The 17,668-nt window shown below is 35.2% G+C and overlaps 1 protein-coding gene and 1 pseudogene across 6 annotated transcripts in view; one reads left to right on the forward strand and one right to left on the reverse strand.

Moving 5' to 3' along the window:
- SENP6 (SUMO specific peptidase 6) overlaps positions 1–17,668 on the reverse strand; it is a 116,674-nt gene that overhangs the window by 92,976 nt on the left and 6,030 nt on the right. For all 6 annotated transcript variants that reach the window (XM_019442684.2, XM_053904711.1, XM_053904714.1 and 3 more), the window contains exon 2: positions 339–432. In XM_019442684.2, coding sequence (XP_019298229.1) covers positions 339–432 — 94 coding nt within the window. The remainder of the gene's footprint in view (positions 1–338; positions 433–17,668) is intronic.
- On the forward strand, positions 14,291–15,143 carry LOC128777677 (protein LSM14 homolog A-like; annotated as a pseudogene).

The raw sequence follows: 17,668 nt of genomic DNA on the forward strand, positions 1-17,668 counted from the left end.
GATAAACAGTAGCTTTTCAAATCAGAAATGTTATTTAAGAAAAAGAACAATTTCTTTAATTGAAAATCTTTAATGATCAATTTTTAATAAGCTTACATGTATTACATGCACATAATCATTTCAAAAGACACATAATCATTCACATGCACATAATCATTCAAAAGAGAAATGAAAAAGCAAAATTATTTAATAAAAATCTTTTTCTTTCCTTGATTCTACTATAAAAGATGTTTTCTTAAGAATACCATTCTCTTAAAAATACTTCCATGGAATATAAATCATTTTTCAATGAAATGTCATTCTTATAAAATATGTGACGGAAGAAAAAAAGTTCTTACTCTTTATCTGTATCTCCTTCACTTTCGTCTCCATGATCAAAGCTCCAATTATTTTTAAAACCTCCATCTCTCTTAGATTCTGATCTAGCCAAAGCTGAAATAAAACAGAGATAAATATTCATTAACAAAGCTATTCAATATGAAATAAAATTTAGCATTTCTCAAGCTCTTTGATTAGTCTAGATGTTTTCTTAATTTTCTTGCTTTTTGAATATTTCTTATAAACATCTTATCTCCAAAATGAAAAAAAACACATTAAAATCTGTTTCTCCTAATTTACAGTTGTTCATATGCATGAGTTTGTTACCAAGAAGAAACTCAAATTGGTAAGATTTGATACAATAAAAATAGAGGCGGAGCATATGAGTATGTATAAAATATATAAAAACCAACCCTGTATGTCCATATTTGATCACTGATCAAATTACTACCTGTTACTTTGTTATTTTGTTTATAAATCATTTATGAGAACTATATCCAGACACTAGCCTTTTCTTTACTTCAGTCAATCATCTCTGCCTTTTAACAGGAGAAATCAATGTTTTCTGCGTTGACAATATGGTGAACTCAACGTCCAGGAAAATCCTCTAGATCAGAACACCACATATACTCATGATGAATTTTAAAATTTTAAGTGAGTGGCTAAAACCCTCTGAAACCATAAACAACCAGAAAGTGGGAACTGAGAGATAAATGAGTTCTGAAGCTGGCATTTGTCTCAGAGTCAAAAACCTGATGGCCTAGATCCTGGGGCTTTAAGATCAAGTTTGGGATGCCAGCAAGATGAGAGGTTAAACTGATGACCAGAAGATCTGAAGGGCAACCTTAAAATTAGGTGAACTAGGAGAAAAAAAGAAACTGAAAGAAAGTAGGAATAATTCTGATGTCTTTCCTTTGCTCTGGGTTTTTAGGTTAAACTGATGACAAAGTTTATTTATCTCATGGTTAGGGAATTCCTAACCACAAGCTCACAATTACTCAGGTTTGGGACCAGAATTTTCATAACCATAACCTACAGGACCCAGGAAAGTCTATAATTAAAACAGTCTCACAAGAGGCTGAGTACCACTACATGTTGGAAAAATGCAAATCAAAACTATAATGAGATACTCAGTCATTAGGATAGCCATTATTATTTAAGCCAACACATTAGTAAGTGTTGGTAAGAATGTGGAGAAACTGGAAATTCTGTGCATCGCTGGTGGGAATGTAAAACAGTGCAGCCACCATGGGAAGTTCGGCAGTTCCTCAGAGTTAAACAGAATTACCCTATGTTCCAGAAATCTCATTTCTAGGTTTGTACCCAAAATAACTGGGACAGCATGGACTCTGATACTTACACACCAACATTCATAGTAGCATTAATCACATAGCCAAAGGTGAAAACAACTCAAATGTCCAGCAAAAGATGAATAAATAAATAAAATGTTCTGTGTATATATGCATACACATACACACACAGAGGAATATTATTCAGCCATAAAGGAATCAAATTCTGATACATGCTACAACATGGATGAACCCTGAAAACATTACAATGAGTTAAACAAGCTAGCCATAAAATAACATATATTGTATGACTCCACTTATATGAGGTATCAAGGATAGGCAAATTCAGAAGCAGAAAGTGCGACAGAGGTTAACAGGGGTTGGAGAAGGAGAAGAATGGAGAGTTATTTTTTTAATTGGCATATGGTTTTTGTTTGGGATGATGAATAAGTTCTGGAAATGAATGGTGGTAATGATTGTACAACATTATGAAAGTACTTAATGACAATCCAAATTGTACACTTGAAAATGGTTAAAATTGTAAATTTTGTTATGTATATTTCTGCTACAATAAAAAACCATTTTTAAAGCCTCACCCTGCAAAAAGCCTCTATGTGACTAACAGAATCAAATATAAATCCTCTCTAAAAATTTCAATACAGCCTCAAAAAGAGTTTCAAAGAATAGGAGTTCACAACCAAAATTATGAAATGGGAAGGAAGAAGTCACTATGAGCAAATCTGAAACTTCTTTACATGTATACTGGGGTTGGACAAAAAATAGTGTATAATGGATGCAAGGTTTCTCCCTGTCAGAGAAAGAGGTTACAAATAAGCAACAGAAAGAAAACCAGAATGAACTCTGTTCATTCTAATGGTACTAGAGAAAGAGATATCAGTATGAATCCATATTTGTTTGACATATATACAGATAGATAAAAGAACAAATATAGGCATGTCTTGTAGCATGGGTTAGTATACAGAACTAAGGCTCTCTTCTCTGAGAGGTCTAAAAAGCAGTGACAGCCTAGTGGCAACAAGTACACTTACAGCCAGATCCTGATTTTTAAATATCATTCTCTAATAAACGGAGCTCAGGCTCCTAGAAGAAATGACTGATTCTAAGGATGGGGCAGGGAAAATACAAGATAAACCTGGAATATTCTGTATACTAGGAAATAAGGAGGTTCTTTTTCAAAAAAAAAAAAAAAAAAGAGATGGGGGAATATCAAAAGGTTACAGGAGCCAAACTGAACCTCCCAATAGTTGAACAAGGGTGAAACAATTTTAGCAAAAATAAACAACAGTATTGAATTATAACTCCCAAAAGTAAACAAATATTCATGAAGTCATACTGACATAAATGACTGAATGAATAAACAACTAAATGGGAAAAAGGGACATACTTTCCTTAAAAAAGACTTCCAAATGATATATGCACAAATTCTTTCCAATAAGAGATGAAACAATTCCCTTTCCCTTCAGTATAGACTGGACTTGGTAACTCACTTACAAGCATCGACTACAGAAAGGGAAAAAAGTCAATTGACAGTGATATCTGACAATCACTACCTCAGCCATAATTAAGGTTAAAATCAAAAGTGACGTCTTATTCACAGGATGTAGTATTTAATACGATGTGATGAAAATGCCACTTCAGCTCTGTGGTCTTCTTCCCAAAAACCCATAATGCCAGTTAATCATGAGAAAACATCAGATAAACTGAGAAACAGTCTACAAAATACCTGACTAGTATGCTTTTAAAAAGGAAGGAAAGATTAAGAAACTATTATAGATCAGAGGAGACTAAGGAGATGTAACGATCAAAATGCTGCGGTATCCTGGATTGGACCTTGGAATAAGAAAAGGACATTAGTGAAATAACCAGGGAAGTGCAAATAAAGTCTGTAGTTTGGGTAATAGTATTATAGTTATGTTAATTTCCAAGTTTTTAACAAATGTACTATGATCATATAAGGTGCCAACATTAAGAAAAAATGAATAGTATATAAAAACTATGACATCTTCGAAACCTGTCTATGAATTTAAAATTATTCCCCAAAAAGAACATTAAAAAATCAAAAGTAAAATGAATCTGTTTTAAAAAAAGATGGTTAGGTGAAAGTTATGCTACCAAGACAGAAAAGGTAATTAAACTATAATGATTTCTAAGCTAATGAAGACTCATAATCGAGCAACTAGTATCCATCAACTAGGCAAATTAGTTAAAAACGCCACGAGGCAGCGAAAAGTCAAGAAATGTTTATTATTTATGCACTAAAGGAACTAGGGTTCTAAACACACAATTCTAACACATCTAGTCATATGATTTCCCAATACACAGATTAGAACCTCTAAATGTATAAATGAAAGAACAATCAACAGATTAGAACCTCTAAACGTATAAATAAAAGAACAATAACCTCGAGAAAGTGATTACTGCCAATAAAAAAACATAAGTTAGAAAAAACAAACACATTTTTAAAACATAAGTTTAGGGCAACTTACAGTAGGAGCAAAACCTTAAATCCTTAAAAGTCCTGGAGAGCATTTCACATTTCAATATCCTACTATAGCTGACATTAGTAATAATGGGAATAGAAAATTATGTCCACTAAACTCCACTTACAAAATTAAGTGGAAGAAGAGATAAAGGTTAAGAAGAGATCCCAGTAAGTATCACAAATCAAATAAATGCATTTTTCTCCATATGCTTCACTAAAATGACAGTAAAGGAAGGAGAGGAGAAAAAGTAGAAACCCTTAAGAACAAAAAGAAAACCAGAAAGGAGATAACAGTAAATGAGAGATGTAACTAAACTGAAAGATGAAAACGTGATGGATGGGGAGGCACTGACTTAGTTGACTAGAGAAAACACACCTAAATACCTACAAGAGCACAAATATTACCAAACTGACACAAGAAGATTTGAACACTGCTGCATCAATAAAAGAAACTGAATTATTACAAATATTTCCATCAAGAAATAATCAGGCCCAAAAGGCCTCTCTAGTAATTTTTTTATACAGGTTATTTTTATTTCACAGTAAGTAATTTCATCCTATTTTTTAAGTAAACTCTACCCCCAACATGGGGCTCAATCTTACAACCCCAAGTTCAAGAGTCACATGCTCTAATGACTGAGTTAGCCAGGTGCCCCTATAGTAATTTCTTTCAAGCTTGTAAGAAAGAGCAACACATTTATTTTCCCAGAAAATAAAAGAAGGGGAAATACCCTGCACTGACTTCGCAAAGTAAGAGTATCTGGATTCCAAACCTGACAATGACACCCAAGGAAGGAAAATTACCACTCTCTCATGGAGACAAATATAAAATCCTAAATAAAATATCAGCAAATCAAATCCAGTAATATGTAAAAAAAAATATATACTAATCGAGCAGAGTTTATTCCAAAAGAATCAACATTTAAAAATCATAAATATAATTCACAAAACAAATACTTTGCAACAAACAGAAAACAGTAACAAATACTGTTTAGGGGCACCTGGGTGGCTCAGTCAGTTAAGTGCCTGACTCCTGATTTTGGCTCAGGTCATGATTTCACAGTTCCTGAGTTAGAGCCCAGCGTTGGGCTCTGCGCTGACAGTGTGGAGCCTGCTTGAGATTCTCTCTCTGCCTCTCCCCTGCTTATGTGTTCTCTCTCTCCTTCTCTAAATAAAGTTCTAAAAATTTCTTTAAAAATTAAAAAAATAATTTTTAAAAATTTAATAAATACAGTAGACATTAATCCAACTACATCAATAATCACTCTGAACATCAATGGTTTAGGTGCACCAATCAAAAGACAGAGTTGTCAAAGTGGATCAAACAACAGACCCAACCATATGCCATCTACAAGAAACATACTTCAGACACTAAATAAACAAATGGACACATACAGATTAAAAGTAAACAGATGGGGAAAGATATACCACACTAACAATAATCAAAAGAAAGCAGGAGTAGCTATGTTTTCAGACAAAGCAGATGTAAAAGCAAGGAAAGTTATTAGAGATAAAGAAGGGCATTACATAATGTTAACAGAGTCAATTTTCTTTAATTTTTTAATATTTATTTTTGAGAGAGAGAAAGCGCACCTGCACAAGTGGGCCAGAGAGAAAAAAGGCACAGAATCTGAAGCAGGCTCCAGCTCTGAGCTGTCAGCACATAGGCCGATGAGGGGCTTGAACCCATGAACCATGAGATTATGACCTGAGCTGAAGTAGGATGCTTAACCATCTGAGCCACCCAGGCACCCCAACAGAGTCAATTTTCAATGAAGACGTAACAATCCCTAATATGTATGTACCTAACAACAGTGTTAAACTATATAAGGCAGAATCTAATAGAATTCCAAGAAGAAAACAGAAGACCTGTTATAATAATTGGAAACTGTAACATTCCTGTATTAGAAATGGACTGTGACAGTGGGCAGAAAATCACTGAGAACAAAGTTGAACTCAATAATACCACCAACCAACTGGAGATGATGGACATCTACAGACCACTTCTTCATCCAACAACACAAAAATACACATTTTTCCCAAGCTCACATGGAATGATTACTAAGACAAATTACATTCTGAGCCATAAAACACTTTAACAAATTTACAGAAACAGAAATCACACAACGTCTGCTCTAAGATCACAACAGGAGTAAACTAGAAATCTATAAGTGAAAGGCTAGAAATCAACAAATGGAAAACTCCAAAATACGTGGAAGATTACAACACCTCTAAATAACAAATGGATCAATGAAGAAACCTCAAAATAAACTTAAAAATATTTTGAACTAAATAAAAATGAAAGCACAACTTACCAAATTTGAGAGATATAGTGGAAGGAGTATACACAGGGAAATTTATAGCACTGAAAGCATGTATAAAGAAATATCTCAACTACGTCACCTAAGCTTCTATCTTAGGAAGCTAGAAAAAGAGCAGTTCAAAACTGAAGCATAAGAAAAGAAATAATACAAATTAGGGCATAAATCAATGAAACTGAATAGGGAATCAATCAAAAAAAAAAAAAATCAACAAAACCAAAATCTGGTTCTTTAAAGACTAATGTAATCCATAAGCTGCCAGCCAGGCTAATTAAAAAGAGGGAAGACACAGGGATACCTGGGTGGTTCACTCAGTTAAGCATTCAACTCTTAGTTTCAGCTCAGTTGATCATCTCATGGTTCTATGGATGAAGCTCTGTAGCGGGCTCCACGCTGACAGCATGGAGCCTGCTTGGGATTTTCTTTCCCCCTCCCTCTCAAAATAAATAAACTTAAAAAAAAAAAAGGCGGGGGGGGGGGGGAGACACAAATTACTAGTATCATAAATGAAAAAGGAACATCACTACAGATCTCATAGATATTAAAAGAATAAAGGAATAGTATTAACTACACATCCAAATTTAATAACCCAGATGAAATGGGCCACTTCCTTAAAAGATACAAGCTACCAAAACTCACACAAAAAGAAACAAATGATCTGCATAAGCCTCTATCAAAGAAACGTAATCAATAATTACTTTCCAAAACAGAAAACACCATGCCCAGACAGGTTCACTAGTGAATTCTACCAAATATTTATGGAAGAAATTGTATTAATTCTCTATTATCTCTTTCAGAAGATAGAAGCATTCTATGAGACCAACAGCACCCTAGCATCAAACCAGATAGAGACATTTACTAACAAATTGAATCCAACAATGTGTAAGAATTATGCACCATGACCAAATGGGATTTGTCCCAGCTTTGCAGGACTGGTTCATCATTCAAAAATTAATGTAATCCATTTTATCAATAGGCTGAAAAAGAAAAGTCATACAATCCTATCGATAGAGGCAGAAAAAGCACTTGATGAAATTCAACTCCTATTCATGATTTTTAAAATTCAATAAACGAGGAATACGGAGGAACTCCCTAAACTTAATAAAGAGCATCTGCAAAAATCTACAGCCAACATCACACATAATGGTGAGAAACTGAAGCTTTTCCACTAAGATCAGGTACAAGGGAGGAATGATCTCTCATCATTCCTTTTCAGTAATGCACTGAAAATTTTGCTAATTCAATAAAACAAGAGAAGGAAAAAAGAGAGCTATAGATTGGGAAAGAAGAAATAAAACTTTGTTCAGAGATGATATTTCCACATAAAATCCAAAATAATCCATCAAAAAAAATGCAACTAAGAAGCAATTATACTGTCTGAAGAATAGAAGATTAATACAAAAAGGTCAATTGCTTTCCAATATACCAATAATAAAAAAGTGGAATTTGAAATTAAAAGCACAATACCACTTACATTAGCATGCCCCAAAATATAATACTTAGCTGTAAAGCTAACAAAATATGTACAAGAGCTATAAGGAAAACTACAAAACTCCAATAAAGGTAATCAAAGTACAACTAAATATCATGGATAGCATGACTCAATATTGTCAAGTTACCAATTCTTCCCAACATTATCTACAGATTTAATGCAATTGCAATAAAAATCTCAGCAAGTTATTTTGTAGATAGTGAGAAACAGATTATAAATTTATGTGGAGAGGCTAAAGACCCAGAATAGCCAACACAATATTTATGAAGAACAAATCTGGAAGACTAACACCACCCAACTTTGAGTCTTACTATAAAACTACAGTAATCAAGTCAGTGTGGTGTTGGCAAACGAATAGACGAATCAGTAGAAAAGAACAGAGAACCCAGAACAGACCCACGTGAACATAGTTGATCTTTGACAAAGGAACAAATGCAATACAATGTAAGAAAAGTTAGTCTATTCAAAAAAATGGTGCTGAAACAACTGGACATCCACATGCAACAAAATGACTCTAGACACAAACCTCACATCCTTCAAAAAAATTAATTCAAAATGGATTGCAATGGAAAACTATAAAACTCCTACAACGTAACATAAGAGAAAACTTAAATAACCTTGAGTATGACAATGACTTTTTAGATAACAACACCCAAGGCACAATCCATGAAAGAATTAATAAGCTGGACTTCATTAAAATTAGGCACTTCTGCTATGCAAAAGACAACATCAAGAAAATGAGAAGACAAACCAGGCTGGGAGAAAATATTTGCAAAACACACATCTGATAAAGAATTGTATCCAAAATATACAAAATACTCTTAAAGTCATTAAAAAGAAAACAAATTTAAAAATGGGCCAAGGAGCACCTGGATGGCTCAGTCAGTTAAGCGGCTAAATTCGTCTCAGGTCATGACCTTGTGGTTCGTGAGTTCAAGCCAAGTATTGGGCTCTCTGCTGTCAGCACGGAGCCCACTTCAGATCCTCTGTCTCTGTCTCTGTCTCTGTCTCTGTCTCTGTCTCTGTCTCTCTCTCTCTCTCTGCCCCTCCTGCTTGTTAAAAAAGGAGGAGGAGGAGGGGGGAGAAGGGGGAGGAGGAGAAAAATGGGCCAAAAGAGGGGAGGAGGGTTGCAGGACAGGCAAAATGGGTGAAGGGGAGTAGATACAGGTTTTCTATTGTGGAATAAATCACAGGAATAAAAGGCACAGCACAGGGAATACAGTCAATAGTACCATAGGAGCATTGTATGGGGACAGACGGTAGCTACACTTGTGGTGAGCATAATAGATTTGTGGAATCACTATGTTATGCACCTGAAACTAATGTAACACCGTGTGTCAACTATTCTACAATTTTTTTTAAAAAGGAAGGGCCTTGGATATCTCAGCTGGTTGAGCATCCAACTCTTGATATCAGCTCAGGTCGTGAGATCAAGCCCCACGTCAGGCTCTGCCCTGAGCATGGAGACTGCTTAAGATACTCTCTCTGTCCCTCCCCCCACTTGCACACATGCATGCTCTCTCTCTCTCAAAATAAACAAATAAACATTAAAGGGGCGGGGCAAAGACCTTAACAGACACCTCACCAAAGAAGATAGAGATGACAAATAAGCACATGAAAAGATGCTCCACATCATCGGTCATCAGGGATATGCAAATAAAAACAATGAGAAACACTCCCATTAAAATAACTAAAATCTGGAATACTGACAACATCAACTGCCGGTAAGGATGTACAAAAAGAATTCTCACTCATTGCTAGTGGGAACACAAAATGGTACGGTTTGGGATTTCTTACAAAACTACACATACTGTTACCATACAGCAAATGCACTCCTTGATATTTAACTTGGTATTTAAGGAGTTAAAAACTTACATCCACACTAACATCTACACACAAATGTTTATAGCAGTTTTATTTTAACTGCCAAAACTTGGAAACAACTAAGATGTCCTTCAGTAGGTGAATGGATAAATTATGGTGCATTCAGACAATGGAATATTATTTCCCTAAGAAGGAATGAGCTATCAAGCCATGAAAAAACATGAAGAAAACTTAAATGCATAACTACATACTATATGATTTCAACTATATGACATTCTGAAAAAAGGCAAAACTATGGGGACAGTAAAAAGATCAGTACTTGCCAAGAGTATTTTGGGGGAGGCAGGTTTAAAGAATGAATAGGTGGAGCACTGAATTTTATGGCACTGAAAATATTCCATATGATATTATGATGATGGATACATGTCATTATACATCTCTCCAAACCCACAAATTATATACAACAGCAAGAGTGAATTACACTATATATATGAACTTTGGGTGATTATGCTGTGCCAATGTAGGTTTATCAATTGTAACAAATATACCACTCTGTTGGGAGATATTGATATGGGTGGAGGCTATGCACATGTGGGAGTAGAAGGTACATGGGAAATCTGTGTACCTTCCTCTCAACTTTGCTGTGAACCTAAAACTGCTCTTAAAAAAAAGTCTTTAAAAAAATAAATAAGTCAATACTTTGCACGGTTAGGGAAAAAAAAAGAAAGCCTTTTTTTTTTTTTTTTCCAATTTCACTGAGATGTAATTGTCATATAACACTGTATAAATTCAAGGTGTACACCATAATAACTTGAATTACATATATTGTGAAATGATTACCACAATAAGTTCAGTTAACATCCAACACTTAATGGAGATACAAAACAAAAAGTTATTTTCCTGGTGATGACAACTCATAAGAGAACTCATGAGAACTTTTTTCTTGTGATGATCTACTGTCAATAACTTAAAAAAAAAAACCATACAGATGTTAACTAGAGTCATCATTTTGTACATTAAATCCTCAGTACTGGAAGTTTGTACCTTTTGACCACCTTCTCTAAGTCCCCAACCCTCACCTCACTTCCTGCCTCAATAACCACAAATCGGATCTGTTTAAGATTCCACATGTAAGTGAAATCATACAGTATTTGTCTTTCTCTGACTTCTCTCACTTAATATAATGCCCTCAAGGTTCATACACGTTGTCTCAAATTGCCAATGTCCTTGATTTTTATGGCTGAGTAATATTCCACAGTATGTAAGCATGTATATGACTATTTCTTTATCCATTCCTGGTCAACGGATCTTAGGCTTTTTAAATGTCATGGCTATTATAAATAATGCTGTGAACATCTGGGTGCAGCTATCTTTTTGGTACTTTTTTCTTAAGTTTTTACATAGTGTAATATTAATTTCACTTGTATAATATAGTGATTCCACACTTCCATACAACACCTGGTGCTCATTACAAGTGTACTCCTTAATCCCCATCACCTATTTCACCCATCCCTCCATCCATCTCCCCCCTGACATTGTTTCCTTCGATATATTCCCAGAAGTGGAATGATGAATGATGTTGAGCACCTTTTCATGTATCTGTTGGCATCTGTATGTCTTCTTTGGAAAAATGTCTATTCAAGCCCTTTGTCCATTTTTAATTGGATTATTTGGGGGTTTTGGTAATGAGTTGTAGGAGTTCTTTATATATTTTGGATATTAATCCCTTACAATATAAGACTTACAAATACTTAATAAAGTCTTTAATATACTTTTTCAATATAAAGAAAACATAACATATACACTATAAATAGACTTCCAAATTCTGTTAACCCAGCCTGTACACCTGACTGGCGTTCTCCTGCTGCCATAAAACGAATAAAACAAAAAAGTTATAATACAAAGGACCAATAAGACCAAAGGATTTCTTACATGACGAAAAGCACAAGCCATTGGGAAAAAAAACAACAAATGACTACATTACATTGAAAAATTCTGTTCAAGGGTCTCCTGGGTGGTTCACTCTGTTAAGTGTCTAACTCCTGATTCCGGCTCCAGTCATGATCACACGGTTTGTGAGATCAAGTCCCCTATCGGGTTCTGCGCTGACACCACGGAGTCTGCTTGGGAGCGCTCTCTACCCCCTTCTCTCTCTGCCCCTCACCTATTTGCATTCACGCTGTCTTTCAAAATAAATAAAAAATAGAAATAAAAAATTCTGTTCATAAAATTATTCATTAAAAAATAAGTAATAATTTCATAAGATGTATGTTTAATCCATAAATTCAGCGAAAGTTTCCTGTCCAGAGTATATAATATAGAACTCCAAAATTCCAAGAGAATGCCTATTTTAGGCAGAAGATATGAATGAATTAAGAACAGAAACACATACACACACAAACAAAAGCACAAAAAGAAACTCATAGTATATTTTGTTTACTTTACTCAAGAGCCCGAAGCTCACAGAACAGGGATTAGCTCCAGCTTGGCACTCAATATTTTTTGAATGTTCAATGAACAAGGAGTTATTTTTTTTAAAAAAATTTTTAATGTTTATTTTTGAAAGAAGGAGAAAGAGAGAGAAAGAGTGTGTGCTAGCGGGCGAGGGGCACAGATAGAGGGAGACAGACTTGGAGGCAGACTCCCTGCTATCAGCGCGAAGCCTGACCTAAGGCTGTAACTCATGAACCATGAGATCATGAGCCAAAGTCAGATGCTCAATGGACTGAGCCATCCAAGCACCCAGGAATATATACGTTTTTTAATGCAGCAATAAAGATACTCAATCTCACTACAGACCAGAATATTATAAATTAAAACCACCATCTGATAACCCCATCAGACTGGCAAAAACTAAAACATCAAACATTATGAAGTGGGTGATGATGTGTATAAACTGGAAAATTTAAAAACTGTTAATCAAACCACTCTGGAGACCAATTTGACAATATCTACATAAAGCTGGAACTGTACATGACCCAATGATTCCATCGCTTAAGGGATACACTAGATCAGGTGTCAGTGAAGTATGGCCCAGCTAAATATGGACTACTGCCCGTTTTTATGAGACCTAAAAACTAAGATGGCTTTAACATTTTTAAATGGTTGAAGGGAAAAAAAATCAAAACAATGTTTCATAACACATAAAAATTATTAAAAAATTCAAATTTGAGTGTCCATCAAGTTTTACTGGCACACAGCCACATTTGTTTACTTATGTCTCATCTATGACTGCCTTCTTACTAAAATAGCAGCATTGAGTAATTGGAACAGAGAGTGTTCAGACTGCAAAGTGTAAAAACATTTACTATCTGGCCCTTTAAACAGAAAGTTTGCTGACCTCTGCCCTACAGAAACACACACACACACACACACACACACACACACACACGTGCACAAGGAAATGTACTTTTAAAAGATTTCATAGTAGCAATATGAAACATATGAAGGTATACATAGTAGCAATGTATGTAATAATAAAAAGGTGGCTACAACCTAAACTTCTACAAATGGGAATGTATAAATAAACTGTAGTATATCCATACTATGAGATACTAATTGACAATGAAAATGGAAGTTCTTATCAACATTAATCCCTCAAACAATGCTGTAAGAATGATAAGCAAGTTGCAGAAAAATACAGAACATAACTCATATTCTAAAACATGCAAGATAATTTACACGTGCGCACGCACATGTGGGTGCACGCGCGCGTGCACACACACACACACACACACACAGTTTAGAGATACATACATAAAGAGTAAAGTACAAAGAAATGCATGGGAAAGATAACTACCAAATTAAGAATAGTAGTTACCCCTGGAGGTAGGAGGATGCAAAAAGGATAGGGTTTACCCCAGCTTCAACTATACTGGTAATGTTTTCTTTTGGCTAGTAAGCAGAACATGAGTTTTTGCTATACTATTCTTCATATTTCACATAGATGTAAATATTTCCTAATAACTTTTAAACTATCACCATAACGTTTTACAATAATGAAAAATAGGATAATTTTTTTAAACTTGAAACTTCTGCAACTGACAAATGTAAAAGCAGTAAAATATAAAGAGGAATTAAATGTCAATGTCAGAAAATCTCAATAAAGCAATTTCAGGTGGCTCTGTAGCACTATCGCCCCAGTCTTTCTTAAGAACTTGTCAGGATCCTCCAAAGACAGTTCTATTGGAGCTCCAAGCACCATGTTACAGGTACCCTGCCGAAGAGACCAGGTGAAGAGGCCTTTACACTACATGGAAAGAGAAGGGTCCACCTTTCCACATCTACTAGAGTCAAGACATTTGAATGAAGCCATCTTGGAACCTCTAGACCAGGGACATATATTATGTAAAGAAGAATCACCCAGCTGAGGTGACTTTCTCAAATCCCTAATCTATAAAGCCTTTGTACTTTTGAACAGAAAACAGACCAATAGATTATCCAAAACTATCTCAAAATGAAGTCTAAATATATTATATTCTTGGAAGTGATATTAAATTAGATTTCTCAGGAGTCACCAAAACCACATACTCTTTGCATCGGGATGGAGCTACTACTGCTCAGTATTCTTTGTTTATCTACTTCTTTGTTCCATTCAGTGGATTTCTACAGACCTTTTGGCAGGATGCCAGCATACAGTTAGTTCTGTCCAAGGTCTTTATCAGGCAGCTGTTTGGTGATACTGGTGTTTCTAGAAACTCCTTGATCTTCTATAGAACAGAAATATCAAGCAGTGGTATCTTATCCCAAAGTAATACAGGTGGTTCTATCTTTACAAGATAGAAAAAATTCAGTTATCTCTAAAAATTCAGTTATCTCAAGCTGATGCACACAAAGTTCCGAAGTCAGGAAATGAACAACTCAGAAATGACTGTAAGAGACAAACAGCACCAAAGAAAGGTGAGAAGATCATCAGGGTAAGAGAGGAATTCAGTATCCAGGGAGATGGACCAATGACATTTTAATTCTGAACATGAAATGCATAATTCAACAAGGAAAAAACTGACAGAAAACTTAAATTAGAAGGTAAACTTGAGAAACAGGCAAAGCTTGTAAATGGTGAAGACAAAGGAGACTCAAGAGTTGGTACTCAAACTGGGAAGGAAATGCTGATGAAGACTCCCAGACTTAATCGCTATTATGACAAAACTAAATCATTCTTTGATAAAATCTCCTATGATATTAGAGAATGGAGACCAACCTAGGCTGAAGAAAGATCAAATGCCAAAATATTTGGAATCCCACTTCATCCAAACAGTGGTCATAGGAGTTATAGAGGCAGAGTCAACAGAGGTCATGATGGTGAAGAGGTAGTATCTTCACCATGTTTTCACAATTTAGTGGCAGATTCATATATAGGAGGTAGTGGGGTAGAAAGCTTGCAGATTTTTGAATGAGGAAAAACAACAAAGTTATTACATAGTCTACAAACAGGTCTCAGGGAATTTCTAGCTCTTCATTAGATTGCCATTTGGTTTCAATCTTTGCAAAAACTGAAGAAGTGAATTTACTATATGCTGGATACACACACTGGCTTTTTTTGTTGTTGCTCTCCCTACTCTATTTCAAAGACTATACTGCAGTTAATATGGGGGGGGGGGGGGAACCATACTAAAAAGCAAACATGAAATGTATTTGAAATAGCCAAAAACCTCTAAAAGCAAGATCAGAATATGGTTTGCTGTATTGCTACTCAAGCTTGTAGCTTCAGATGTCCTCAAGGTAATTGTTGTTAACCTGCGACAAGGCAGAATGTCTAAACGTCTCCGTGTGACCCCAATGATTGTACCAATTTTAGCAATGAAAGTCCTGTATCCTCAGGAGAAAGGGGTCCTAATTTTTAGTGATGGATGCAGAAAATTATGTAAAGTACAAAACCTAAGATAATCCAAAGAATGGGGCTAAAGAAAAACCATCTGTAATATCAAACAGATACTGCATAGATTATCTACCTTCCATACTTGTTGTCTTTTTTTTTTTTTAAGCTGATGTTGGCAATCATAATTTGCGGTTCATAATAACAGATTACCATCCATTGTTGCATCATTCCAAGCAACAGGACTTTAAGTATACAAGTTAAGTGGGTTATAATCATGATCATTAATAGTCTGCTGTCCTTGACTTTGTATATTAACTGTTGTGTTTTGTACAGAGATAGTGTTTAATTTTTAATACCATAAATAGTGTGACCACGTTTTCTAAGAGTTCAGGTAATGAAAATGAAAAAGACTACAATAACAACTCCAGCATGACCCAAACATCACCAAGTGAAAGAAAAAAAGGAAAGAAAAATTTCTAACATTCTTCCTCTTTTCTTACTTATGCTTACCTCGATTCAGAAATTCTTGAATCAGTCCCTGATCAAAGAGAAGTCAAACCAATGACTGTTTATTTTGCTCTTTATACCTGTGAAACAAATTACAAATTGTGTGGCCTACTTTGTTCCATCTTCTGTAGCTTCCAACTGCCAAGAAATTAGAAACTTTTGGATCTCGTAAGAACTGTCATTTTCAAGTTTAAGCAATATTTTGGCTTTGTGAAAAGAATTAAAAAATATATACATACCAGGTAAATGGGAGAAGAAAGGTGGCTGTATAAAGATGGTTGCAAATTCTTTGCCACTCTTGGCACTGAATGGTGGTCTACTTCCCTCCCCTTGAATCTGGGTTGATTCTGTGACATTTTTTGCCAATAGATGTGGCAGAAGTGACTGGGTAATTCCTGAAATTAAGCCTTAAGAGATCTGTGGCTCTTGTTCTTGTCCTCTTAGAGTGCCGCTTCTTCAATAACTGATAATTCCCCATAATTCCCTATTATTTTTCCTTCTGTTGTCTAGACCCCTCTCAAAGGGAAAGTAGGAAAGAGGAAGAGTGGGGAAGCAAAGGGATAAGGAAAGGAGGGAAGGAAGAGAGAAGGAAATGCTGAAGGAAGTTAAGATTATATATGTCAGGTGCCAAGCTCCAGTTCTGATTTTCCCACCAAGTTGTTCTAGATCATATAACCCCTCTACAACTCTTGATTTCCTCAAATACTCAACATAGTTTTGTAATGGCAACAGAAACAATCAACTTATGGAAATGTAGACATGTAGACTATATAATTCCATTTCCTCCTTCCTCTCTGACTACACCAATGAACCTATAATATCAAGAACAATCAGCTAATGGGCGCCAGGTGGGCTCAATCGGTAGCGCATGCAACTCTTGATCTGAGTTGTTTGAGCCCCACAATGGGTGTAGAGATTACTTACTAGATAATAATAATAAAATAAAATAAAATCCAAAAACAACAAGCTAATACCTAGAAAAAGAAAGGTAGTAAGTGAAAGAAAAGTAAAAACTAGAATTCAAATAAAAACAACAGCAATATGAAAGAGAAGGAAAGCAAGAAAAGGAAGTTCTTTTTCTCTGACTACTAAGAAAATCAATATAGCAATACCAAGTAACACATAGTGCTCAAGATTATATGCCCGGAATTGTTCTATTAAACGTATTAACATATTTAATGTTCATGGAAAGTTTATGAGGTAACTTCAGTTACCATTCTTGGTTCACAGATATGAAAACACAAAAGTGGTGAGCCAAATGTTGAACCCTGGCAATCCAGCTTCTGAGTTCACACTCTCATTACATTTCTAATGAAAATACCTTTTATGAAATCAACTCAACTGGGATAAAACCAGGAAATAAGCCCACTTAAGTAAGGAGTAAATAAGGAATGACACTGTGATGCAGTTTCTAAGAGTAGTCCTATCAACAGAAAAAGAAACAGGGCTAAATGGATAACTTTGTGGTGTGTTCCACTTAGCAGGTGGAAACTAAAGACCTTGCTCATATTCATGGAATGCCAATCATTTAGAAGAAATTGTGCTTTAGTTCAAGAGATCCTATGAAGTATTTATTTACAGTTCTCAGTAAAACTG

The sequence above is a fragment of the Panthera pardus genome, unplaced genomic scaffold (genome assembly GCF_024362965.1).
Source record: "Panthera pardus isolate Hobbes unplaced genomic scaffold, ASM2436296v1 HiC_scaffold_17, whole genome shotgun sequence".
Taxonomy (NCBI): domain Eukaryota; kingdom Metazoa; phylum Chordata; class Mammalia; order Carnivora; family Felidae; genus Panthera; species Panthera pardus.